We start from the raw sequence: 27581 nt of genomic DNA on the forward strand, positions 1-27581 counted from the left end.
ATGATGGGAGGGCTGGAGGCTGAGTTTTCCGTCTTCCTCCATCTCACAACCTTTCTCATCTTCTCTTCCTCCCACTCCACCCCTATGCTTGGTAATTCCAGATGGGAACACTGAGTCCATTTCAGAAGCCCTGCTGGGGATGCTTGCCTTCTGATGGTCTCAGGCTGCTGTCCATTCTCACAGTGGTCTTCACGCGGTGGGACAGATTCTACAGAAAGATCCCAGCACTAATGGATGAATCTGGTTCCAGGCCTGCTCACTAACTACAACCTACCATTAGCATTTCATGAAAGTCCATATGCCAGTTTGTGAATACAGTTGTGGGGAAAATAACAAGACAAAAAGACCATGTAAATTAATCAAAAACCTCTCCATTTATTTGAATGTGTTTTTTTTTTTTTTTTTTTTTTTTTTTTTTTTTTGATACAGAGTCTCCCTCTGTCACCAGGCTGGAGTGCAGTGGCACCATCTTGGCTCACTGCAAATCTCTGCTTCCTGGGTTCAAGCAATTCTGCCTCAGCTTCCCGAGTAGCTGGGACCACAGGTGCATGCCACCACACTCAGCTAAATTTTTTGTATTTTCAGTAGAGATGGGGTTTCATCATGCTGGCCAGAATGGTCTAGATCTCTTGACTTCATGATTCGCCCGCCTTGGCCTCCCAAAGTGCTGGGACTACAGGCGTGAGCCACTGCACCCGGCCTTGAATGGCTTTTAAGAAGCAGAAGCTCATGTAGTAAAATTAAGGTATAGGACATGCATGAGAAGCAACAGGGACCCACATTGACAAGCAGTCAGCACCCTTTATCATGTGACCAGGTAAATGCTACAAAGAGCCAGACAGGGCGGGATCGATGGGGTATGCTACTAGCAGGCCAAAAAGGGCAAAGCTGGGAGAAGTACGAGCAGTCTTATACCCAGACAAGGGAAGTCACAAAGATGGAGAAACACGTGCTCTAACCATTTATGGAGGCACTTAGGTTTATCATAACAAGCAACCCGGAGAGGCTGGGTGATGAGGAAGACGGAGGCACAAATGCTATCAAAGCAAAGGGCTTCTGACAGGTAGATACAAGCGCACTATGTGTACAGGCTTCATTTTTCTTCTTGTTCTATATTGGAGGTTACTGAGATGCTCTTAAGTAGGAACCAGAAGTTAAGTGTATGTGCGCTATTACATTAATACAGAAGTTTGTACATATGCAGTTTTGAATGCACAAAGGCTGAGCTAGGTCATCTCTGGGGTCTCTTAAAGATCTAACATTGAGAATCTGTGTGTCATATCCTTGGGCTCTCAGTGACGCGGGTTTCAAAAACCCAAGTCTCTGGGCCTGGGCCAGTTGATGCAAACTGTAGATTCGAGGGTTGGATCTAGCCTACAGAATATCTCTTATTTGGCCTGGACAGTGTTTTCTAAATTCAAAATAGTTGCCAACATTTGAAAGTCCAGATTCCTGGCTTTTCTTCAAAACTGGGGTGGACATGCCACATGCACGTGTCACATTCACATGTGGCAGCAACCGTGGCAGACCACAGTGTCCTCCGTTCTCACTGCAGACCTGGCCGAATCTCTCTACTCATTTATGTTTCCTGCCTGGCCAATGAAGGCATTGGAGTTTGTGACCCCTGGCCCAGGCATCTAGTCTGGGGTGACCTCAGTGATTTTCTACTTGGGGGCAGCTAGCTACAAGACTAGCCTTGAGGCCTTTACCCTAATTCCGTGGCAGACGGCCTCGAAGGCATATTCACCCATAGGCTGGGAGTGTGGGAGTCAGTGATCCCAGTCTTCACAGCTTTGGTTTGCCTTACAGGGGCTTTCACTTTGCAAAAAATGAGTAACTGAAAAGTTCCTAGTCACATTTCACTTTTATAAATAGAATTCCAAAGGCCTCTAGGGGATGGCCCATCAGGGAGATACTTCCCAATCAAGGTCAATGTAAGTCACTTCTGGGCCACATTAGAACACTCAAGCAGAGGCAGGGATCCTTGCCTAGGTTGGGCAGGGCCAGTGCAGGGAAGGAAGGCAACTTTCCTAGCCGTGGCCATGAGATGACTAGGGCACCTGTATACAGTTGGTAGGTTGTACAGGTGTCTAAGAGGTACCATCCCTGTCACAGTGCGAATGGCTCCCTCTAGATGTTTGCAGTGCGTAATCTGTACACTGGATGTGTTGACCTTGGCACTGTTAGGGAGAGGGAATAAACAAATGGAGATGAGGCAGGTGCAGTAAAAAGGGCTGTCCTTACACAGATTCTCCCACTTTCTTCCCAAGGCTCAGGAGTAGGGGTAGGAGGCAGAGGGTTAGGAGCCAAGACCTTCTTGGCCAGAGGTTGGGGGCTGGTCTCAGTGGCTCTCAAGCTGCACATATGCAAATACCCATGTTATGATGAGAACAGGTACAACTATTCCAGGGCTGGCCATCAGTATGTGGTCCCAGGACACTCAGTTAACAGAGATAATCATCTGTATACACTCATAGTGAGCACACACACAGAGTAATTGGCTGAGATATCTCACCCATTACACACATCCACATAAATACACTTGTGTGTATGATTTTTATCCTGTTGCACAAACTTGTATGTGTGCACCCATACACACAATCACAGTAATTATCGGCAAGAGCAATCGGCTCATCATTCAGGCATGTTTAGCAACATTTCCAGAGCACCTGAAGTCCTTTGTGGCTGGCTAGAGCTAACCGTAGGGAGAGTCCAGCGCAGCACTAAATCAAAAGGAGAGAAACAAATCAGTGAGTAGAATCACTTGACCACTGCCGGCAGCTAAGTGCCAGCCTGCAGTGCCACCTACTGGCAGGAAGGAGAAGGTTTGTGTTTTGCTTCAAAACTGGGTAAAACCCATGACCTGGGAGACTGCCAGCCACATGATGCTATTTGCCCACTCTGTGTCCTACCCGAGTCAGGGGAGACTCTGGTATCTTCAGAGTTGCGTCATATCCTCAGAGAATGAACGTTCCGGGATGGCCTTGCATGCTTCGTGGATAGCAAAACCTAATGCAAATAGGGATGGCAAAAGAGGTTTTATCTTTCTTACCAGCTCCAGCCCACAGGAAGTGGCTGCCTGGAATTCTGGGTGGAGAAAGATCCTGAGGCCTGGTCTGGGCTTGGTGGAGAAGAATATCATGCTGGAATAGCGACAGCAATGATGGCTGTAGATGGGGTGTCTTCCAAACTCTTGGTTCTTGCAGTGGATCCTGGAAGCCTGGTAAATTTCCAAATTTGCAGGGTCCTGGAATTCTCCTGATCCACAATTCCATTATGAGGGGTATTTGTGTTTACTGCTCACATGCCCTCATGCCATCAGCAACTGCCATTCCAGCTGTGACAGGAGTTTTCTCTCTCACTTGATCAGTAACTTCTGAACCGGCTAAAATCCTCATGGGACCCTCCTCACGACGGACTTGTTCTTGCTTTCACAGAAAGTACATGGATGACCTTGGTGGCTCGGAGCCGCTGAAGTCAACACTGGGCACTTCAGTCTATCCAAAACTCATATCTAGCTAATGCCCATCCACCTACCAGGCTCATCATTGCCTAAGAGGCCTCACGAGGAAATGGGTCGGGAATATGAAGCATGGCGACAGCCAGCTGGGCTCATCCCCAGCCATGGGGCCTGCTCCTGCCCTCTCACTTATCAGCTTAGGAGAGCATGCTCAAGCCAAATCAGTGCATCAACAAAACTGCAAAGTACCATGAGCCCTGGGTCGCTTGAAAATAGTCAGAACTTGGAATCTTCAGATGGCCTGGAGCCCCACTCTTCGGGAGTGGAGCCAACCTCCGCCCACAGATGCAGAGGTGGATGTGACCTGGCTCATCCCAATGAGGCGTTTGCTAGGCTGTCTGCCTTAGCCCACGTTTTTCTGTAAAGGGCTAGATAACAAATACTCTTGGCTTTCCAGTCTCTGTTGTAACAATTCAACTCTGTTGCTGCAGTGCAAGATCAGCCATAAACCTATATAAACAAATGGGCATGGCTGTGTTCCCATGAGTTTCTTTACAAAAAAAGGTGATGGGTCAGATGTGGCCCACGGGCCTGGAGTTTGGCCAAATCCACGTTAGCCCAAAACAGGGGTCTTCACACTGGTTTCCTCCGAACTTGGGATTGTTTGGAAGTGCTTCCAGAGGGTTGCAAATGTTTGGCTGTAATTTAAATTATTTTTAGCTGTTTAGGAAACTATAATCAAAGCACCCACTGAAATGAATTCCAGCATTTCACCATGCAGGAAATCAACATGTTAACTGTCAGGTGAGTGAACTCCTGTAGTGAAGACCGCAGAATGGAGCTTCTCTGGCTATCTCCATGCATATGTATGAGCCGTATGACAAAGTGGTTGAAAATCTGAGACCTAGCATCAGATGGACAGGAGTTTGAGTCCCAGCACTGCCACTTACTAGCTCTACGACTTTGGGCAAGTTACTTTACCTCCCTAAACCAGCGTGACCGGGACACCACAAAACAGAGCAGATACTGGCCATAGTGCTGCTGCAGCCTCCTAGAGGCCGCACTGTGGGAAAATGGAGTGTTCACAGTGGAGGGGTCAGCTGAGGCCACGAAGAGACATTCAGGGGACTCAGTGCAGCATTATTTATCAACTGGTACGGAGGTATTTCAAGATGTTAATCATCAGCTTGGCTGTACGGGTGCACACCAATTGAGTACCATTATAACGCCAACTCCATCTTGGCTTTGAACTTCTTGCTAGTTTCTATTTTTTCTGGCATATTCTGATATATTCCCACTACTCTGATTGGGCTCTCAGATAAGAGAGGAGGATGTTTTGCAACTGGCTGAGCAAGCTCAGTGCTTAGTAACAGGGCTTCTGTGTTTCTGCTAAGCAGCACTCCCATTGGCTCTGGGACTTTGCTGGCAGGCATCTCCTGAGACCAGGGTTCTGCAGAGCTTGTTGGGGAAGTGGTGCTCTCAGCTAAAGGGGACCAGTGTTTCAGAAGCCGTGGCCCTTCCGCCTCAGTGCTGCATTCCCTCCTTGGGCCTGGGATTTTGGTGCTCCCCTGGCTTTTTAATTTCCTGGTGACACAATACTCAATGCTCCTCATTCCTGGGCACCTCCTCACCTCGAAGACAATCAGAAGGCCCGTGTAACTGCTGCCTAAGGCTGCCCCCCAGATTTCCGGCTTTTTATTCCAGCGACTGAAAGCTTTTTTCCAGGCCTGAGAAGATGCTCATTTGTGATTTCAGTAATAGAATTTAGGCTCTTAGTGTCTCTCCGTTGCCCAGGGCTGTCTGTGTCTATTTATGATAGCTCCAGTGAAATCCATGGCTTTTTCTGCACCTTATCTTTCTGCTTCCAGCATCATATTTTCCTGCTTCCTGAGAGACACGGAATAATCAGTGGTGTTCATCACCAGGCCCTGGGGGCAAGACCACACAGGTCCCAGAACCCCTGCAGTTTACCTTAATTAGGTGACATCTGGTGCCGCCCCCAGTGTGCAGGTCCGCCCTGGTCAGGCAGCCTATTGCCATGCTGTGAGCCTGGGCTGTGCCTGGCCTTGTAGTCTTCTTGCAGTCACTAGTTCTGTGAGCCTTGGAGGCTCTTCCATGGGGGTGATTCTGATCCCTGGGAGTGAGAAGGAGACGGCCTTTCTGCGGTTCAGCCAAGAATGAAGGTGACTCAGGGGCTGAACTCCCTCCTTCACTTCCTTTTTGTTGCCTTGAGGTTGTTCTTGGCTCTCATAGCACCTCTGTCCAGGCTTGGAGCTCAGGAAGTAGAGACATAACCCAGGCCTTCTGCCCCAAGGCCTTCTCTGTTATAGCCAGAAGGATCCTGGCTGTGCAGCAGAAATGGCCTCGCGCGAAGACATCATCATGTGCCCTTCTAGGGGCAATAATGCCAGTGTCCCCTGATAAAGCAATCACTGTGGGTGTCTGTCCCAGTCACTCCACACAGCCATGCCCTTCCTCCCTGGGACCAGCCTCATGGAGACCTCTGGCAATGACAGCAAAAGGCCAGCCCAGCCCTTCTCTTCTGGCCCAACTCATTGCCCCACCTTGAGAACCATCTCTGCCTTCTCACTTTCTTCTCCTTCCTGGGATATCTTTCTGCATCTCTTACCCTGCTCCGCACTGCGCAGAACCTGTGTTCACTCAGACCCTGAACTGAGTCCCCAGAAGGACAAAGATCAAGCCCCAGAATGCTCTCCTCCCCCATTTCCTGCCAGCACACCTCCAGGCTCCTGCCCCTCTCACGATACCTTCGGTTTTCTTTTTTTTTTTTTTTTGAGACAGAGTTTCGCTCTTGTTACCCAGGCTGGAGTGCAATGGCGCGATCTCAGCTCACCGCAGCCTCCGCCTCCTGGGTTCAGGCAATTCTCCTGCCTCAGCCTCCTGAGTAGCTGGGATTACAGGCACGTGCCACCATGCCCAGCTAATTTTTTGTATTTTTAGTAGAGACGGGGTTTCACTATGTTGACCGGGATGGTCTCGATCTCTCGACCTCGTGATCCACCCGCCTCGGCCTCCCAAAGTGCTGGGATTACAGGCTTGAGCCACCGCGCCCGGCAGATACCTTCGGTTTTCTTTACAAAGTGCTTGCCCAAGACTACAATTCCTCCCAGAAGCCTGGCAATCAGTTCACACACAAATATCTGCTCACCCCTTCGGTCTTCCTGGGGACCAGCCATTGGTGCTTCTACCCTCCCTCCGGAGAGAGCCGGGGACGCTCAGCAAAGGAGGAGGCTGACTCATCAAGTGGTGAGACTTCTCCTCTGGAAGTGGTGAAGAAGGGGTCACAGGGGCTCCTGCAAATGTGGAGGATCCGCTGATGCATCTCATGGGGAGGTCACCTCATCCTGGAAGTCCTTGCACAGCATCCAGTAATGGAGAGCTCATTACCTCAAAGGAAGCTCTGACTGGCCTTCTGCTCACAATCCCACAGCTGGAGAATTGTGTTAGTGCACATGTCAGCTCCTTCTTCTCCGAGCGTCACTGTCTCAGTACCTTTTGCCTCACACCAGACTTCCTGACACTTCCCACTTTACCCCAGGCAGCACCTCATCCTGGGGCTCAGCCTGGGCAACCGCCTACTTCAGCCACTGCACTTTCTTCCCCTAGAACTGGGGACACTGATGCCCTGCCCCATATCCCACCAGCAGAGCTGCTCAACCGGATGCAACAGCTGGGGGAGTGAGGGTGGTGGAAGTGAGGGTCTTGGCAGTCAGGAGCAACTGAACTTGGGCTCAAAGCAAGAGCAAAGGAAACACTGAGCAGGTGGCTGCTAAAGCTCCTCCCCGGGAAGAGCCTGCAGTGCCCCCTGCTGGCTGGAGGAGAGTTTGTATGCAGGTTAAATTCACGAACCTTGCTTCCCCGGCTGAGCCCTGATGATCATTCAGGCTAGAGAATCACAGGAGCAGATAGGTCATCTTGTCTAGTGGTTTCAAACTGTGTAAAATTATAGATAGGGTTGCTGGGGGCAATGGTGCATTTTGTCCATTTGACAAAGGTCTCTGAACTGAAGGGCACATGGGGGCTGAAATCCAGCCTCTATCCTGCTATGTATCCCAGCATGGGTCTGGGTCAGGCCAGGCCAGAGGAAGGGCTGTCTTTTTGTTTTTCATTCACCTAGACAGTATCCTTCTGTAATCTGCACAAAAGTACCATACCGTCTAAGAGGGTGTTTTTTTGTTGTTGTTGTTTTTTTTTTTTTTTTTCGAGATGGAATTTAGGTCTAGTTGCCTAGGCTGGAGTGCAATGGCGTGATCTTGGCTCACCACAGGCTCCGCCTCCTGGGTTCAAGCAGTTCTCCTGCCTCAGCCTCCTGAGTAGCTGGGACTGCAGGCATGCGCCACCACGCCTAGCTAATTTTGTATTTTTAGTAGAGACGGGGTTTCTCCACGTTGGTCAGGCTGGTCTCAAACTCCCGACCTCAGGTGATGTGTCCTCCTTGGCCTCCCAAAGTACTGGGATTACGGGCGTGAGCCACCGTGCCTAGCCTAAGAGGGTGATCTTAGAGAACCAACCTTCTTTGGCTAAAAGGGAGCTTGAAAACCACCTATAAGATGGGGAAACTGGGGCCCATGAAGGGGAGGGACTCACTCAAAGTCATGCAGTTAATGGCAGGACAGAGCTTAGAAGCCAGATCCACTCTCTCTCAAAGCAGTGTTCATTACACTACATTGAGCTAGTTTTCATCCCAAGCCCCTTTTGAGAAATCCTGGCTTCTCTGACCCTCCCTCTCTCTGACCCGTTAACTTCCCCCTGAAATCCAGCTACTCCGCACAGTCTTACTGTCCTACTCAGGATCAGGGCACAGAATTTGCCCCAGAGGAGGGATGTTGAGAATGCCAGGCCTGTCTGCATAATTTCCTACAAGTACATCACTCATAGGGATGAGGGCAGACAGTCAGAAGGGCAGAACAGTGAGAAACTAGAGGGATCTACCAGATGAGGTGTCGAAGTATGACAGGGAGCCTGCAGCAATGTGGGTCAGTAGAGCTGGGGTTCAGCTACTGTGCAGATGGGGCCTGCTTTGCAGGTGCAGTCCGCCGGGGTGTCTGTGCCACGCCATAAGGCACATGGGCAGCCACGGTGCCCATCTCCTGAGCCCCAGCCACGTGGAACATCTGGTCATCAAAGAAGATGTGTGGGCGGATCTTCTCGAGGAGGGGACCCTTGGGCGCTCCAGCGAGGAACAAGGCTTCATCTGTCTCCAGGCCCCAGCTGCGCAGGGTCTTGAGTGCCCGGGCCCCAGAACTGGCTGCACTGCGTGCTGTCACCAAGTAGGTACGAATTGGGCACTCCAGCCGCAGGCCTTTGGAGTAGAACTTCTTCTGCAACCTACCCAGTGCCTCCAGAAAGCCCTTTAAGGGGCCCTATGAGAAGGCAAGTGGAACATGGTGAGCTCTGCCGCCTCCCAAACATTTGCTCCCAGCTCTCCCTAAAGCGCTAGTGTCTTGCTTGGTGTAGAAAAGCTTGGGATCCTTAAATCTTTCAGTTAGTTCTGCTGTGCCTGCTTAAGCTACTGTGTGCACCAGTGGGGCTCTAGTCAGGGGATCTGTGTTGTTGTATATTGGGGCTGGGTCAGAATAACTATCAGGGCAACTGTTAATATGTATCATCCATCCATATGCCCATCAAAGTATACAGATGTCTGTCCTGAAGCTCTGTAAGTCTGGCCTTTGGTGCCCGTCAACAGGGAGGATATTAAAAATATTAAGTGGGGCTGGGCGCAGTGGCTCATGCCTGTAATCCCAGCACTTTGGGAGGCCGAGGTGGGTGGATCAGGAAGTCAGGAGTTCCAGACCAGCCTGGCCAATATGGTGAAACCCCATCTCTACTAAAAATACAAAAATTAGCCAGGTGTGGTGGTGTGTGCCTGTAGTCCCAGCTACTCCAGACGCTAAGGTAGAAGAATTGCTTGAACCTGGGAGGTGGAGGTTGCAATGAGCTGAGATTGCGCTACTGCAGTCCAGCCTGGGCAACAGAGCAAGACTCTGTCTCAAAAAAAAGAAAAATTTAGTAACTATGGCATGGGCACCCTCCAATCAGAATGGACTCCAGCTGTAAACAGCTGATGAAGGTGGACCAATGTGTAACTGTTGAGCATCAGCCATGTCCATCTGGCACCCAGGTGGCTCAGGGTGTCATGCTTGAGCTCTCTAGGGTCAGGGAAGGAATTTATTCTCTACAGTACCCAGAACAATGAAGCTTCCTGACGATGTGAGAATAAAATAAAATAAAATAAAATAAAACAAAAAACAGATGATGATGAAGAGAAATGCTTATTTCCAAAGCAGCTAGAAATAAACAAAAGTGGGCTCCTGGTCTTGGAGACCTCTTACTTGGTAGGTGACCTGGAATAAGGAGTGGTCTCCTGGGCCTCTGCCTATCACTTATTAGGAAAACTCTTCTGCCGTGGATTCCCAAGGATTCCAGAGCCAACTCAGAAGAACAGAAGTGAACTGAATATTTAGGAGCCACAGCTGAAGCCTGCTGAGCTCTTGGAAAGAGGGACCCTGAGATTACTGAGCACCCAGATTTTTGTTAAAAGCTCAAATAGCAGCTCCCAGCAGAGCTGGAGACTCCCAAAAGCCTCAACTCCAGGGAATTCTTATCAAACTCTAGGGCACAGACTGTTGTTAGAGACGCTGTGCAGTTTGAGGGTGAGTGAGGGTCCCCGTGCCCCAGCCAAGGGATGGATGGCAGGAGGTGTCCCAGAGCCCCACACGCCACACTCAGCTGGATCTCCCTGCCCAGTGAGGCGCCCAGTTTAGCAATTCCTTTCCTCCTGTTTCCAGTGAGGGAAACAGAGGCTTCCTAAGAGGGTGGGCGCTCTCTCAGGGGGGTGGGGGAATCTTTGGAAGAGGTGAGGGTTTCAGAGAGAGAATGGCAGCTTCAGAGAGACAGGACGAGGCCTTTAGAGCAGACAGGGACTTCAGAGAAGGGGTGGGGACTTAGAGAATGGGGACTTCAGGGAGGGAAAGAGACCTCAGAAATGGAGATTTGAGCTTCAGAGAGTGGGCATGGGCTTAGAGAGAGGCTCAGAGGGAGAACAGAGGCTTCAAAGGGGGGATGGGATTCAGTGAGGGGATGGAAGCTCATCAAAGTAGATGGAAGCTTATTGATTGGGGGGCAGTGGTCAAGTGAGAGGGCAAGGGGATTGGCTGGAATCTGGGCTGAGCCTGGGGTTCGTTTGGTTCTGGGCTGGGAGTATAGGCCAAGGGCAGGTCTGGGGAGCTGCCTTGTTCCACTCCAGGGTTCTGGGTCTACGTGGAGCACCTGAGCCAGAGGTTTGTTCTCGTGGGCCTTCTCATGCTCGAAGAATCGGTCCAGACCGTGGGCCTTGACGATGCGCTCCGACTCATCCGAGAAGAGCACAGCGTCCCCGTCGAAGGCCACGCGCAGTTGACTCTGGGACACAGCCACATCCCTGCTGGGGCTGAAGATGGTGGCAGCTGCGATCCCTGGGCAGAGAGGCAAGCATTGTCTGCCTTCAGGCTGGGCAGTAGGGCCAGAGAGGGCTATCTTAGGCTATCCTTGCCCCACCTGCCTCACAAAGGACTCAGGGCGAGGCTGATGAAAACTAATATTTAAAACATTTAAAAACCAGTAGTGCATGGATCCTGGCCAGGAAGAGGGCAGCAGCAGCGGTTCCAAAGCAGGTCTTGAGGACCCTTGCCTTGCCAGGTTACCCTTTTGGTTATTGCTTTGTGGAGAAGTCTGGGAGGAGTCCCAGGGGGCAGAAGGGCACTCAGGACTCAGGGCAGGAACAATTTACCAACACGTATGAAGGAATTTCAACACTTTAACACCTAGTAAGATCATGCTGCTGTGGACCAGACAAACAGCAGTGCCACAGGCCACTGTCTTCCTGCCAGAGGCGCCTCACAGCCCTGATGGATACCTACAGTGGGGCTGGGAAGGAGCCCCAACTCTGGCTTGGCCTCTGTCACCCCCTCACCGTTGGTCCTAGCAAGGCACTCACCTTCTCTGGACCACTGTAAAATGAACAGCTTCATAGCTCTGGGGCTGAGACCACAGGCTGCAATCGGGTGAGGCGAGTATGGGCACCCTCAATCTACAGTCACAATGGCACCCAGGTATGACCTACTCGTGGCTGTTTAGGGTTCCGAAAAACAACCTAGGTGGCCCTGGGAGACAGCACAGGTGATGGCTAGTTGTGTACACAGACTGTCTGCAATCCTGGGCTCCTCCAGGGGTCCAGGGATGTCTCTCAGGGGTTCCGGCTCCAGGCTAGAGCTGCACTAGATGGCAGAGAGCCAGTGCTGGGAGGCTGGAGATCTGGGCAGCTGGCTGAGCCCATTCCCTAGTCCCCATCTCTGCAAAGACCACTTCAGCCCAACTCTTTGAGAACTGAGGATCACAGAGGCTGGGCTTAGGCGTTTGGGAGCAGTGAGCAGTGCTACCCTCTCACAACTTCACTAGCCTGAGGATGCTGCAAGCGGGCCCAGTGCCAGGCATCAAGCCAGGCACCTTCTCAGCTCTGCCAGCACTGGAACCAAGATGACCCAGAACCACCCCTACCCTCAGCAGGGCTTCCCCGTGGACCACTCTCCTGCTCCCTAGCCTGAGGTCAAGTTACAAACACACAGAGGCACACCGACATGCCAGTGCCAAGGCCCCAACCAGAGGGTGTGACATCTGTCCAGGGAAATAGCTTCTGGTTCCTGGTGAAAGAATGCCTCTAGGAGCTCCCAAGTGGCTCAGGGGAGTGAGTTATCAGGGAAGAGAGGCCAGGCTTCCAGGCAGGAGACAACATGAAAGAGGAAGAGAAAAGTGAATATACTGCTGGTTGATTAAAAACAAAAACAAAAACTTGTCACTAGTGTTCAGCCTAAGAAGCCCTCTCAGTCCTTGCTCCCCCATACACCTGTTTTCTTCCACACGCAATAGTATATGCACCTTGTTGGGAGGACTGAAACTACAGATACCACCCAAAACTGCCCCTCAAAAGACACACATAAAGGAGCATTGTCTTTGTCAGTACTTCCATCTGGGTCTCCTAAACTCCACTAAGCACTGGCTAGCCTAGCTGCTGGAGATGCTGGCCATTTCCCAGACCCCACCACTCAGGCTGGGCTAGATACAAATCCTCCTCCCCACTGGCCCAGGGCAGGGCAGAGGCTGCCTATGGTCCTACAGGAATCAGAACTCCTTCTGACTTGGAGGAATCAGAGAAGAAAGTAGCTTTCTGGACTGTGGAGAGGGTTTCCATGGAAACAGAAGGCTGGGTGAAGCTGAGAAGTAAAAGCATCCTTGACACAGTAGGGCCAGAGGTGGGAAGATGGAACAGGTAGGGTCTTGTTTGCAGAATTTATAGGACAGATAATAAGAATTAAGGAAAGTATTGTGCAGTTTTGCCTTCTGGTTACCATGGCAACTCCCAGCACCTGCTAGGAACTTTAGGACCAGGCCTCCCACCTCGGGGACCCCTTTGCTGCACTCCCCATATTCTGCCTCCTCTCTTAGACTTACCCTCATCGATGGCTTCTCGCACTTTTTCCGCGTCGGCTGACAAGTAGAGATTGGTGTGATAGGCCTTGAGGTAGCAGATGGGGCTGTTTCCACCCGTCATGCAGAACCTCTCGATGAACAGGTCTGGAAAGGAGGTAGAGGACTCAGGTGAGGCCAGGGTCAACCCTGGACTTCAGGGCAATCTCTTTGTGCCCAGTGGGTGCCATCTTAGTTCTGGGTATGGTACGGCAGCACAGCGTGTCTCTGTGTGATTTTAGGCTGGTGTTCCCCTCTGAGCCCCTACATCCTTCATCCATGAAATGCAGACGATCACCTCTCTAGAGCAATCGTCCAGCTCACAGGGACATCCTCTTGTCCAGGAATCACAGTGCTACATGGCTGTGTGACACCCACCTCCTGACCATAGCTGATTGGATAAGAGCAGACACCTGACCCAAACTGGGCCAATCTGATTACCTAGGCTGCCAGTCCACTGGTCCCCATGACTGCAAAGATTGTAAAGTATTTGTTGGTTGATAAACCGCTGCTGCTCTGAGCCCATTAAGTTACCTGTCACTCTCCCACCCCCTTAATCAGGACCTCTGTCCTCCCCAGAGTCCACAACAGAAGGTGATAATGCCTGGTATGGCAGGGGTCCTTCAGGGCCCTGCTTCAGCACTATAGGGGGAGTCTGTCCTGATTATGCAGTGCATATGTCACACAGGTGGTTAAATATATATATATATATATATATATATATATATATATATATATATTAGACGGAGTTTCACTCTTGTTACCCAGGCTGGAGTGCAATGGCGCGATCTCGGCTCACCGCAACCTCCGCCTCCTGGGTTCAAGCAATTCTCCTGCCTCAGCCTCCTGAGTAGCTGGGATTACAGGCACGTGCCACCATGCCCAGGTAATTTTTTGTATTTTTAGTAGAGACGGGGTTTCCCCATGTTGACCAGGATGGTCTTGATCTCTTGACCTCGTGATCCACCTGCCTCGGCCTCCCAAAGTGCTGGGATTACAGGCTTGAGCCACCGCGCCCGGCCGGTTAAATATTTTTAATATCATCCCTGCTCCCAGCAATTTGAAATTAGGATTTTAAAATGCCAACTAGACTCTCTTGGTTGCTAAAACTCAGGCCTTGTAAACCTACAGATATAGGTTTATTATTTCTCTCTCTCTCTCTCTCTCTCTCTCTCTCTCTCTCTCTCTCTCTCCCCCCCCCTCAAAGTGTGGATTTCTCTCCTTTTCTTTTCTTTTTTGTTGTTGTTGTTTTGCTTTGCTTTGTTTTGTTTTGTTTGAGATGGAGTCTCTCTGTGTCATCAGGCCAGAGTGCAGTGGGGTGATCTCGGCTCACTGCAACTTCCGCCTCCCAGGTTCAAGTGATTCTCGTGCCTCAGCCTCCTGAGTAGCTGGGATTACAGGCATGTACCACCATGCCCAGCTAATTTTTGTATTTTTAGTAGAGACAGGGTTTTACCACATTGGCCAGGCTGATCTCGAACTCCTCACCTCAAGTGTTCCACCTACCTCGGCTTCCCAAAGTGCTGGGATTATAGGAGTGAGCCACCGTACCTGGCCCGCTTTTCTTGAATTTGGTTTTTATTCAAGAAAAGCAGATAAATCCAATTTCGGTGTTGTGGGGAGGGGGAAGCAAACTTGCTAGAGAAGCGCAAATAAAGGTTCATGTGGCCTGAAGAGAGAAGAACCCGGGAGAGATTTCTAGTACTTGGATTCAGGCCTTTGTCGGCCCAATTTTATGTCCTGCCCTCTGAAAGACACACCTGTAACCTAGTAAGAAATTATTCTCCTGGGCTCAAGCTAGCTCTGGATGGATTATAATTATTACTATTTGAGACAGATTCTTGCTCTGTCTCCAGGCTGTAGTGCAGTGGCACGATCTCAACTCACTGCAACCTCTGCCTGCCTCAGCCTCCTGAGTAGCTGGGATTACAGGCACACACCATCATGCCCAGCTAATTTTTGTATTTTTAGTAGAGACGGGGTTTCATCATGTTGGCTAAGATGGTCTCGATGTCTTGACCTTGTGATCCTCCCACCTCAGCCTCCCAAAGTGCTGGGATTACAGGTGTGAGCCATCGCCCGCGGCCGGAGGGTCTATTATTTTTAACCTTGGGTTCAGACTAAGACACAAAGCCCTTTCACTCTGACAGCTGCACTGGATTCTCCCAGCAGCCTTGTGAGGCCTGTTAGCCCCATCACAGCTTGAGAAACTGAGGCAGGGAGGCAGTAAGTGCCCCAGCTAATCACACTGGGAGTAGGATATGCTGGAACTGGCTTGTACCAGTTTGCAAGAGCCCACAGTTAAACATTCAGAAATTTTGTGAGCCATTTGTGTTGTTCAACCACTGATAGCTTGAAACCAGTCCTGGTGGAAATATTTACACCCCGAAAACTAGCAACACTACGAATCAGGGTTTTGCTTGTTTGTTTAAAGAGCCAATTTACAAGAACACACTGGGCTTGGGGTTCTGGCCAGTACAACTCCATCCTGCAGAGGTGTGGCCCCATCCCTGGTGGGTGTGTGGTAGGGGTGTCCCAGGGGAAACCCCCATCCTCATGCTCATGCTCACCATAGTGGTTGATACTGTTGATGAGGCGGACACCAACTTGAGCGTGGTTGTTGGTCATGAGGACGATGTCGAAGACATCCTCACTATCGGGGTACAGCTCCCGCAGCCGCCTGTTCACGGCCTCCAGAGCCTGGAAGGGAGAGGGCACCCTCCAGCTTAGACCTCCAAGGATTGATATCTGAAGCTGGTGGCCAAGGATCCAGTGGGGGGAGGGAAGGAGCCAGGCTTGGGATGAGATCCGTGCACCTTCTCTTATTGCAAGTTGTTTACCGCTCAGAGGCACCTCGCTAAAGGAGAAAGCCTGAGCTGAAATCTCAGCAAGCTGGTTACCAGGCATGGTGCTGCATTTGTCCAGAGAGTGGGGCGGCCTCTTCTTCCACAAAGGCTCTGTCACCTAGCCAAGCTGTGCACCTATGTGGTTACATCTGCCCGGAGGGGCCCTTTTCCTGACTCAAATACCCATAGGAGTGCCTTTCTTTAATCCCCACAAAAGCACTGTAGGAGCTAGTGGTGGAACTGCCCCCTCACCTTCACAAAAGGGAAGGCCGGCCCGGGGCTGAAGGGCTCGTTCTCATGTTCCAGCTGGTAGCGCACATATTCCTCCACGCCCTGCTCCGTGTAGATCCGCTGCTCCTCGTCCATGCGAAATAAAGCTCTGGAGGACACAGCGATGGTGACTGCATTCTGAGGTTTGGGCTGCAGAGGTATGGGAGAAGAGGTTGTGACTCAGACCTCCCCTGAGGCAGGTGCGCATGTGTGAGTCTTCCTGGGGAGTGGGGACATGGAGAAGACCCAGATGCAGTCTATAACCCTAAAGAGGCCCAGCCTTGGGCAGAGGTGGACTTAGGTCAGGACCCCATCTATGCCGGACCCAGATGGGGGTTGAGAGAGGTGCTGGCTCCCTTGCTGGAAGCAAGGAGTCTGATGGAGGAAGGGCCATGCCTTTGGGAGTTTGCAATCTAGTTGGGCATCTGGACACACACAAAAAAATGAAGCCAATGTATGTGGCCAAAGTATGATGGATGCTGGAGATGATCTCAGATGGTTTCCATTATAAAATAAGAGCTACATGCCCTTAGGAAGAAATGACGTCCATAAATATGACAATTATGTATAAAAAATGTGTCTCCAGCCCAGATCTGTTTCCTGAGCTCCAGACTCATCTATCTATCTAACTGTCCCAGTTGACTAACAGCCATCAAAGTTAACATTCCCAAGGCTGAACTCCCATCACCTTCTCCCTGTAACTCATAGCAAGGCTTGGAACCACTATCCACTCATTACCCATGCAGAAGCCGGGAAGTCAGCCTCAACTCCCTTGCCCATCAATCAATCACCGAAATGAGTCAACTCAACTAGAATCCATCCACTTCTTTCGTTCAGGCTGTCGTCATCTGTCACTCTCTCTAAGCTGCCATTCATGCTGCCGTCAGGGGATTTTTCTAAAGTTCAGATCTGATCACAGCCCATCTCTTTAGTGGTGCATGCTATTCTCAGAATATGGCTGGCAGCCTCTAGTGTGGAACAGAGAGCCCTTCACAACAGACCCCTACTTCTCTTACCATTCCACTCTTCCCATCCCCCAGTTTTGCCCCATCTGACCTTTCTCACACAGGGCGTACTTTCCCCTCTTTCTCTGAGCCTTTGCACATGCTGTTCTCTTGCCCAGTGTCCTCTTTCCCTAACTCTCATTCCAGCTAACTTGTACTCAACCTTCAGGTCTCAAACTAGATGTCATCTCTAGGAAGGCTTCCCTCAGTCTTACTTAGTCTTAGTTTGATACCTTTCCTAAGGATTTCCTTTTTAGTAAAATTTAACATTAAATTGTCTGGGCATGGTGGCTCACGCCTGTAATCCCTGCACTTTGGGAGGCCAAGGCAGGCAGATCATCTGAGGTCAGGGATTCAAGACCAGCCTGGTCAACATGGTGAAATCCCATCTCTACTAAAAAAAAACAAAAAATTCGCCAGGTGTGGTGGCACACACCTGTAGTCCCAACTACTAGGGGGGCTGAGGCAGAAAAATTGCTTGAACCTGGGAGGTGGAGGTTGCAGTGACCCTAGATTGTGCCACTGCACTCCAGTTTGGGCGACAGAGTGAGACTCAATCTCAAAAAACAAAACAAAACAAAACAAAACAAAAAAATTGGCCGGGCACGGTGGCTCAAGCCTGTAATCCCAGCACTTTGGGAGGCTGAGGTGGGTGGATCACGAGGTCAAGAGATCGAGACCATCCTGGTCAAAATGGTGAAACCCCGTCTCTACTTAAAAGTACAAAAAAATTAGCTGGGCATGGTGGCGTGTGTCTGTAATCTCAGTTACTCAGGAGGTTGAGGCAGGAGAATTGCCTGAACCCGGGAGGTGGAGGTTGCAGTGAGCCGAGATCACGCCATTGCACTCCAGCCTGGGTAACAAGAGCGAAACTCCGTCTTAAAAAAAAAAAAAAAGGAATTAACATTAAATTATAATTGCTTATTTAATCACTTAAGTTATTAAGTTCTGAGTGTACAGGAACCATGAGTCTTGTTTAGATTGTATCTCTAGTGTATAGTACTCTGCCTAACACAGAGAGGTGCTCAGTAAACTTTTAATGCCTCTGAACCTTTCATATATTTAAACAAGAAACAGTATGTGCAATGACAAATTTAACATGTAATAGAAACTCCACTGCAGTGCACTAGTCTGTTCAGATATCTTGATATATAGAAGGTGCTCAGAGAATATTTGTTTTGGTTGAAGCAAATTTGTCCAATATTCACTGATTCTCATGCCAGGCGCCTGAGCTCTGCCCAGTGGTCCTGGCAAGCACCTGGTTCCTGTCCTCAAAACTCACAGGCTGGTAGGGAAGAAAGATAAGTAAACAGGGAACTCAGATGCAAAAGGGAAGGAAATGAGTTGCTGTGGTTTGAATATGTCCCCCACAGTTCATGTGTTGGAAATTTAAGACATAAGGCAGCAGTGTTGAGAGGTGGGACCGTTAAGAAGAGGTGATTAGATCACAAGGGCTCTCGTCTCATGAATGGATTAATGCCATGATCATGGGAACGGGTCAGTTACTGAGGGAGTGGGCTCCTGATGAAAGGGTAAGTTTGACCTCCATTCTCTCTCTGTTTCTCTCACATGTGCTTCCTCACCATGTGATGCTCTCTGCCATGGGAAGATTTTTGCCAGAACCTGGTGCCATGCTCTTGGACTTCCCAGCTGCAGAACTATGATGCAAAAACCCTGTTCTTTATCAATTAACCAGTCTGTGGCATTCTCTTATAACCACAGGAAATGGACATGAGCTAGAGAACAGAGGCAAAAGCAAAGTATTGATGACAGGGGTTCAGAGGAAGTTGTCATAGAGAGGAGACCTTGTGAGCAAAGCCTTAAAGGGAGTTCAGGGGGGCTGGGCGTGCTGGCTCACACCTGTAATCCCAGCACTTCAGGAGGCCGAGGTGGGCAGATCACAAGGTCAGGAGTTTGAGACCAGCCTGACCAACATGGTAAAACCCCATCTCAAAAAAAATTTAAAAAAGGAAGAGCAGGGTTAAGGAAGGCATGATGAGGTTTGCACACACACAAGGCATTCACAAAGGTGGGCAGAGGACAGGCATGTGGGGGTGGGTATGAGCCCAGAAGAATAAGCAGATGTGAACTTACAGAGGGCCTTCTCTAGGGGTCCCAGAGGGCCCCAGTACTTCTTCCCTACTGCTATGGTTTAAATATATGCATCACCCCCAAACTCATATGCTGAAACCAAACCCCTAAGGTGATAGTATTAAGAAGCAGAGGCATTTGGAGGTGATTAGTTTATGAGGGTGAAGCCTTCATGATAAAAGGGCCCCCAGAGAGCTCCCTTGCCCCTTTTATTATGTGAGGACACAGCTAGAAATGGCCATCTATGGACAAGAAACCTGATCCTCATCAGACATCAAATCTGCCAGCACCTTGATCTTGAACTTCCAGCTTCCAGAAACTTATATGGGAAATAAATATCTGTTGTTGATAAGTCACTCAGTCCATGGTACTTTTTTATAGTATCCCAAACGGACTCTAACACTCACTTCCAGTAGAATGGGGGAGTGGAGCATGGCACCCCAGACAGCAGCTGGCCCCTTTATAGTCCCTGGGGAGGATCAGTACATGAGTGCCCAAGGGACTTACAGACATGCAGAGAATCCCACCATCTCTGTGTCCTGAGGAGTCCTGGGGTCATGATTCTCACTTGACAAATTAAAAATGAGGGACTGAAATTGAGGTCAAGGCTCATAAATGCACCTCATATTCTGGCCTCTCCTGATTGCCTGTGGGTCATGTACTCAACCCCACTGCTTCTTTCTGGGGTGAGTCATGGGTTCCAATCAGTTGACAACATTGAGTGGTTACATCTGAGAGACGCTATGTGATGGACATGGCAGGAAACAATACAGGCATCATCTTTGTCCCCATGGAGCTCATGATCCACCCCCAAGACAGAGGCTGACACCATCTTTTAGAAGAGCGCTGTCCGACGGAAAGTTCTATGATAACGGAAATATTCCATAATCTGTGCTGTCCATGTGGCTCTGGAACAATCTGAAATGTGACTAATGAGACTGAGGAACTGAATTTTAGATTTTATTTAATGTAAATGAACTTAAATAGCTATATATGGCTAGCGGGTAATGCAGCTTTAGAACCTCAAAATGGGGGTGGAAGGCAAAGGAGTTCCCTAAGATCCTGTGTTAGACCTCAGTTTGCATTTGACTTTTAACGCCAACCAAGATGGTGTATGTGGCCAGCAAGGTCGGTATAAGGCAGTGGCAGGACAGGTGCTTTTTCTTGGAGGTTCAACCCAAACACCTTTCTCAGTTGCTGACCACCACCGTGTGTCTGTGCGTCCTAAGGGTGGGGTTGGTGGTGGAACGGGGAGACCCACTCATAAACCCTGGAAGCCTGGAGGTTTTCAGAACAGGAGCTAAGCTTGCCCCACCCCCTGGGCTTACCGCCCCAGGAAAAGGCCATCGCCCTTTCAAGGACAGAGAGCCAGCTTCCCTCCCAGCCCCTCCAGACAGGTTCCCAAGCCTGCTCCTCCAGGCCGGGCAGCCAGCCAAGGCCTCACTCTTTTTTGTCCCACAGTCCCTGCCAGGCTGTCAAGTCCTGGGCCCCCTTTGCCTGAGCTACCCAGACAGACCCCATCCCATCCCACCCCTGCTGCTGCAAGAAAAACATCTTGGTGGCCTTGGTCCCACGAGTCCTCTGCTTCTCACTTTTCCAGATAGGGAAACAGGCCCAGAGAGGGGCAGAGTATTACTCTAGGTCACGGCAGAGCAAGATGAGGTCTCAAGTCTCTGGCGTCTAGCCTGGCCTCTCTCCACACTGCAGTCCCCTTGCTATTATCCTCCTCAACAGCTCCCAGAAGACTCCATCCCTTGCTACTTCCGCCTTCCCTGGAAACATCTCCCCCATCTGGAAAGCCTTCACTTTCCAGATTTGGGAGAAATGATCAAGGCATGCCCTCAAATTGAGGTTTCTAAGGACAGGTCTCTGTTTCCCATCAGAATGGAGGTCGAAAGGGCAGGACTCTGTGTCCCCACTTAGACTGCTGTGACACAGTGCAAACGAGGTGGAGTTTAAGGGCCCAGAGGCTGTGACTGTGTAAGAAATATGGATCCCAGCTGGGATTGATGAATGACCTGTCCAGGCTCCAGGTGGAGCTGAAGGAGCAGTTGAAAAGGGCTGGCCAGAGCTGGGGAGAAGCTGTGCATGTAGAGACCCTCCCGGGCCCGGCCGCAGAGGTGGCCATGTGTTGGCAGGGGCATCGAGGAACAGTTCCTCCAGAGAGCAGAAAGAAGCCCTGATCTCAGACTGTGAATTGGGTCAGAGCGACTCCGAGGCTCAGTCTGGGAGCTCTGGGCTCCAGGAAACCAGGGTCCTGGCAACTCTCTCTGCCTTCCAGGGTCAGGCTGAGGGCTCCAGCTGTGGGATGGGAATGAAAGAATAACAGGGCAGCCCACCCCGACCTGGCCTGCCTGAGGAGCTCCCATTTAGGCCAAAGTAATTCTGCTCAAGATAGAAACATAGGCAAAAAGCTGTTATTTCTAGTAGGACTTAGAGAGGGAAGGGCTGCTGAAGGAGAGAGGGACAGGAGAGCTCTGGGTTAAAGAAGTGTTCTGACCCCAAGAGGTGAGGGCTTCCAACAGGCCGTCGGGCATTCAGTATTTTACTCAGGCCCCTGGGAATGAGAATAAGTCCAGCCCAGGCCACAATGGAGCCCATGAGGCCTGAAGTCCCCAAAATAGCCTGTAGGAAGAGGGGCTTCTGCAGGAGGGAAGAGGAGCTGCGAAGCCTCCGGACTTCTTGCCTCCCAGAGAATCGTGAGAGTCAGGGGCTGACCCAGGGGTCATGACTGACCACTGAGCCTGAGCTCCCTTGTTCCTTGGTGCTTGGGGAGGAAGTGGATTTTGAGCCCTGATGCATTCACTACCCCAGTCCCCAATCTCTGTCCCTTCCTCTCCGTAACTCAGGCCACAACGTTGACACTCATCCAACTTCCTTTTCAGACAGGCACCAGCCTTCTTACCGGTGGGCTTGCTGCCAGACTCACCCTTTCCAATCCATCCCAGAGTGATCTTTCTAAAATAAAAATGGGACCCAGTCAATCCCCTGATGAAAAATCCTGGAATAGCTCCATAATGGTATTCATAGGTTTTTAAAATGTAGGTTGACCTTTTATTTAAATGAATTCAAATGAACTTTGAATTCAATATGTAAGCCAGATATTGCCATATATAATTACCATATATCTCATACCATAGGGTACCAGATACACCATATATAATTGGTGTATATTTATTTTACAGATTCAAATGCATTATGTTTATTTATTTACTATAAAGTCAAACGACGAAAACAACACAGTTGTTTGCATGACATCAAATTTGAAACTAGAGGTTAGGATGCCTGAGCAGAGTTAAGCTTCAGCGTCCAGCCAAGTTGTTGCTGTGTTTGTATTTGCGAAGTATTGAGAAGGTCCTGATTCAGACCAATAAGTAGTTGCAAATGCTAAAAGGTTTTTTTGTTTTGTTTCGTTTTAAACTTCAGGCTTCACAATCTCAAGATGCTCGTCTATGAAACAGATCACAGGGAAAGCCTTATTCTGAGGTTTGCTTTAAAAAAAAATCTGCAACACAAACTAGTGGCCTTGAAGCTGCTAAAATATCCACCTAATACATTAGCGTGAATTGGATTTTATTGCACATTTTAAATGGCATGAAACTTAGTTTGAAGAAGAAAGAAAATACACTGGATTTACATGTGTGCGGACTCCATGAAATAAGGGACTTGGGGCAGCTACTTTGGAAATCCCTGACCCCATTGAATAAGGTCCAGACTTCTTAACAAGATCCCCAAGGCCCTCTGGGCTCTGTCACATCCCTCCTGCGCTTCTCCCAGCAATCCTGCATTCTCCACTCAGTACTTACTCAGGAACACAGTCCTGAGCTTCAGAGACGTCTGCATGACTTTTGCCTGTCCTGTTTTCTTCTCTCGAAAAACTCCACATACTCAGGCTTTAAGATCAGCATACATACCACTTCTAGGAAGCTTTCCCCAGTGTGACGGTACTATCCCACTCCCCCGACAACTCCCCAAGACTCTCATCTCCAGAGCCCCCATCAGTGTGTGGTGAGCTCCTGAGGCAGGGACTCAGCTTAGTTAATTCCTCAATCCCCACTGTTGAGTGGAGCCTGGAGGTCCTAAGTGAAGGTTTGCTGATAGGGTGGACCTCTTGGGGAGGGGTCCTTGGAGGGAAGCAGCAGGTTGCTTTAAGATCAAGCTGGAGCTCTTCAGAGGACGGCTCTGGGCCAACCTCTATCCTCAGTCCCCTCCTCAAGCGCTGAGATCTGGGAAGCTGGGGAGAGCAAGGCCCAGGGGCAGACCAGGGCATCATCAACTTGTTTGGTGGGGGATAGGAGAGGGCTCCTCTTGTGAGGTCCCAGACGGCTGACACCACCACGGGGTCCTGGAGATATTAACGCCCACTGCGAGGGGAGCAGAACCGGAGCTGGAGGGCAGAGTCCAGCGCTGGAAGCCTGCAGCCAAGGGCACCGATCTCCCCGAGATCCCCCCAGCGCAGAGTGAGGATCCCAGTGCCTGGTGAGAGCAGCTCCCTTTCCTTAGGACCCCGGGAGCGAAGTGCCCCCTAGCCCAGGGCCCAGGGCCCAGGGCCCAGAGCCAGACCTTAAACGCAGAGCCTAAGGTCCGGAGCCCGATGCCCAGATGGCGGAGACTGGAGCGCACAGCCAGGAACAGGGTTCCCGAGTCTGGTTACCCGCGTCCGGGGCGCTTCTGCAGGCGCTGACGACCGGCTTGGCCAACAAGTGCAATCCGCGCTCCCCGGGTGCCCGCGTGGGGAGGGGCTGGGGCTGCGGGCCTCGACCTGGGCCCTGATGACAGCATGGGGGAGGGGGATCCTGGCGTGGAACCCGAGTCCCAGGAAAAAATACACCAGAGCAGAGCTCCCAAAATAAACCCGAGCCCGCGCCAGCTGCAGGGCGCTTTCTGGGGCTGAGGAGCTGCGTCCCCTCCCAGAGGGGCGCCACGGGTCTCTTCCCAAGAGACTTGTGACCCCTCTCTCGTAGTAACCCTTCCCCACCCCCCGCAAACCCGTGCCTTGCTTTTACCGATTTGGGTTTCTTCTTGGGTGCGAGGTTGTCGTAGAAAGTCTTGGCTTCCTCCCAGAGCGGGGCCGCAGCGGTCTCTGCTCCTGGCCCGGGCTCGCGGGGCTCCTGGGGCTCCCGGGGTTCCCCAGGTTCCATGCTCGGGCTCTGACCCGGCCCGGCCAGAGCAGGCAGCGGCGTAGACGCGAAGCTGGCTGGGCTGGGCTGCAGGAGGGAGGCGAGTCCCGGCGAGGGAAGGGGACGGGCAGCGGCGGGGAGGCTGTGCGTATGAGCTGGGCTCCCCGCCCGCCGGCGGGGGGCGGGGGGTGTCACACTCGCCCTCTTGGTCGCCGGTGTATCGCTGCCGCCGAGGCTGCTACTGTACGGTATGAGGGATAGCTGGGCTCTCCTTTCTCGACCGACCCATGCCCGAAGCCGGTTGGGTAGTGAGTGAGGCACCTCTCTGGCTCTCTGGGTTTGTGGGCTGCAGCGGATTTGGGATTGCGAAAATGATGTTCTTCGCAGGCTCTGAAGGGCGCAGAGACAGGAGAGGCCTGACAATTTTCTCCCCGCCAAAGGAGAAAATGAAAAGCTAGCCGCCTCCCCCTTCAAAAGCTAGCCGCCCGTCTTTCCTTTAGGAGCCTGGACCCAGGATCCTGACGATGTCGTCTTCCCTCCGAAGCCAGTCCATCCCGCAGACAGGCAGGAGGTGAGGCATGGATAGCACCGGCCACCAGCAGAAGCCTTCTCCCAGCGGGAGCGCAGTGGAGGGCCCAGACGGACAGCTCCTCCGCACCACCTAGGAGGGGGTCCTTGAAGTCCATGTCGAGACCAGGCTCCCCTTGGCCTGGGTGGGGGTCACAGGCCAGAGACTCCCTGGGACTCTGAACCCGAATTCTTGCTGGTCCCCTTGGTGGTCAGCAGGGGGCGCACATTCCCAGGCCCCCACCTGCCCAGCTTGGCGTCATTAGTTATTGGCCATGAAGGGGCTGGATAGAGCGAGGGCAGAAGAGGGGCCTTGGAACTATCATTCTGGAATTCCAGGGCGTCTGTCCCTCTTGATGAAGAGCCCTGTACTGGTCCCAGGGTGCAGATACGAATGTCACCCATTCCAAGGCACAGGCCAGGAAGCAGACAAGTAGCCTCTCTCAGAGGTGTGCATGGGTGGGTGGGAGAAGCAGGAGAAACACCAGCTTAGCTAGGAAGGCCTCTGACTGGGGAGGTGGGGGGGCTACAGAATGGAGTGATTCCCCCAGCCTCCACCAGGTCCTGGGAGGAACCAACCCAACCTGGAGAGGGAGGAAGGGGGAAATCAGAATAAAGTGTTAGGATTAGGGGCAAACATGTTTAGACTTACTTCCAGGCTCAGTAGATTGTCTCCAGAGATGGCCCAAAAACCTCTTCCATCCTGCCTGTCTTTTGGCAATGTGACTTTGACACTCCTCCGGTCCAGAGACGGCGTCTACTCTGAGCTGGCCTTGTGACTTGCTTTGACCAACTGAACGGAGTAGAAGTGGGGCTGTGTGGTTTCCAAGCTTAAGTCTTAAGAGGCCTTGCAGATTCCATTTTGCCCTCTTGGGAGCTGGCTACTATGTAAAGAAATCTGGAGTAACCTGCTGGAAAGACCACATGGTGAGACAGAGAGGATCTGGAGGGTAAGAAGCCAGTGACAGCCCAGGTGACTATAAGTACAATTGACAGACATGTGCATGAGGCCATCCGGGCTGTTCCAGCCCTAGCCCAGTTCCCAGTGGAGTTCAGCTGTGTAGGTAACAACAGCCGACACAACATGAAGCAGTAAAACCTTCCAGCTGAGCCCAGACAACTCACAGAATCATCAAAAATAATAAATTTTATTTCAGGCACTATGTTTTGGAGCAGCTTGTTACACTGCAATAAATAATTGAAACTCTAGGAATGGGGTCAATTATTCTCAGGTGCCTCATGGAGGGGAAGGATGAGGTCACTCAGGACGAGTGTATAGAGTAGTTACTTGGATGGTGGTGAGCACTTGACACAAAGGTGAGCCACCCCCATGCTGTCCAGCAGCCTTTAATCTGTGTGATTGGCTTGAAAAGATAACCTGGGCCCATCAGATTTCTCTTTCTTAGGAATTCGGAATTGGGAAACGGGCTGGGCAGTCAACCATTGGAAAAGAAGCTGAGGATGCTATGAAATACAATTGGCTCCCTAGAGACTTGGGTGAACCTCAGTAGACTGCAGTTATATGCAATGTAAAGCTCAGAGCACGTGGAAACTCTGTGAGCAGAATGACTGAGGAGCAGATCAAGATGGGAAAGGATGTGCAGAGAGCAGCACATGAAAGAAACCATGCTGCCCTGAGAGGGAGCCACCTCTGGTCCTGACAGCTTCCCAAGTTCTAGCTAAGGACTGGCTATGGTGCCCATCTCTACACTTTCATGAGATTCTCCACATTGTTTCAACAAATGCCCCCAAAAGGAAAGTTGGTGGCCCGTGGTTTTGCTTGATTAACCACTTTTCCCAGCCTCTCTTTCTAATAAAAAGCCCAGCCTCCCTGGTTCTCTGGTCAAGAAGTAGGGATGTGACTGAGATCTGACCAACTGCAGAGCATTGACCGCAGCTAAGACACTCTTCACTCTTACTTAGGGATGCCGGGAGATTTGGCTCTTTTTCTCTGAGGTTGTTAATTCGGGGCAGTGTGAGCTGGGAACCCACCTGGCTGGTGAAAGAACATGGAAGAAGCACATCTGGAAGGACAATGGTGCCACAGAGAGAGAAGTAGAAGGAGGGAGGGAGAGAAGATGCAACTGAGTCTCTGGACCCAGCCATGCCTGAACTTCCCAATTACATGAGCCAATACACCTCCCGTTTTGCTTAAGCTTGTGTGAGTCGGATTTTGTTCACTTGCAACCAAAAGTCCCAGCTAATCCATTCCCCATTACTCAACCTGCCATAAGTAGACCCTGTTCCTTGCCATCAAAGAATCCTGCCCAGATTCCTGGTTCAGTCTCTTTAAGAACTTTTCCCAGGCTGGGTGTGGTGGCTTATGCCTGTAATCTATGCACTTTGGGAGGCTGAGGCTGGCAGATCACGAGGTCAGGAGTTCAAGACTAGCTTGACCAACATGGTGAAACCCCGTCTCTACTAAAAATACAAAAATAGCTGGGCGTGGTGGTGTGTGCCTGTAATCCCAGCTACTCAGGAGGCTGAGGCAGGGGAATCACTTGAACACAGGAGGCAGAGGTTGCAGTGATCTGAGATGATGCCACTGCACTCCAGCCTGGGCAACAGAGTGAGACTCCATCTCAAAAACAAAACAAAACAAAACAAAACCTTTCCCCAGATCCCTCTTTGGAAGGATTAGAGAACTTGATCCTCAACGGTTCTTTCCACCCTTGCCACCCTTCCAGGCTTCCGGCCATCC

General features: G+C 50.9%; 1 protein-coding gene, 1 long non-coding RNA gene and 1 pseudogene across 3 annotated transcripts; 1 reads left to right on the forward strand and 2 right to left on the reverse strand.

Annotated features, from left to right (window-relative positions):
• Positions 1-351: 351 nt before the first annotated feature.
• On the reverse strand, positions 352-24819 carry NT5C1A (5'-nucleotidase, cytosolic IA). Of its 2 annotated transcripts, XR_012512387.1 has the most exons (7): positions 24200-24819; positions 16081-16248; positions 15553-15682; positions 12968-13090; positions 10751-10935; positions 6543-8844; positions 352-6228 (listed from the first exon to the last, which is right to left on the reverse strand). XR_012512387.1 is itself a non-coding variant. In XM_039474597.2 (6 exons), exons 1-6 carry the CDS (start codon positions 24332-24334, stop codon positions 8479-8481), a joined length of 1107 nt encoding a protein of 368 aa, XP_039330531.1. In that variant the 5' UTR covers positions 24335-24819; the 3' UTR covers positions 352-8478. The 2 variants fall into 2 exon arrangements, 1 of the variants encoding a protein (XP_039330531.1); XM_039474597.2 differs by having other exon boundaries at positions 352-8844.
• On the reverse strand, positions 20735-24180 carry LOC141580357 (uncharacterized; annotated as a pseudogene).
• Positions 24498-26089, forward strand: LOC141580234 (uncharacterized). Its single transcript, XR_012512388.1, has 2 exons — positions 24498-24561; positions 24814-26089. It is a non-coding gene; the product is annotated as an uncharacterized LOC141580234 (long non-coding RNA).
• The last annotated feature ends 1492 nt before the right edge of the window (positions 26090-27581 follow it).

The sequence above is a fragment of the Saimiri boliviensis genome, chromosome 11 (genome assembly GCF_048565385.1).
Source record: "Saimiri boliviensis isolate mSaiBol1 chromosome 11, mSaiBol1.pri, whole genome shotgun sequence".
Classification (NCBI taxonomy): domain Eukaryota; kingdom Metazoa; phylum Chordata; class Mammalia; order Primates; family Cebidae; genus Saimiri; species Saimiri boliviensis.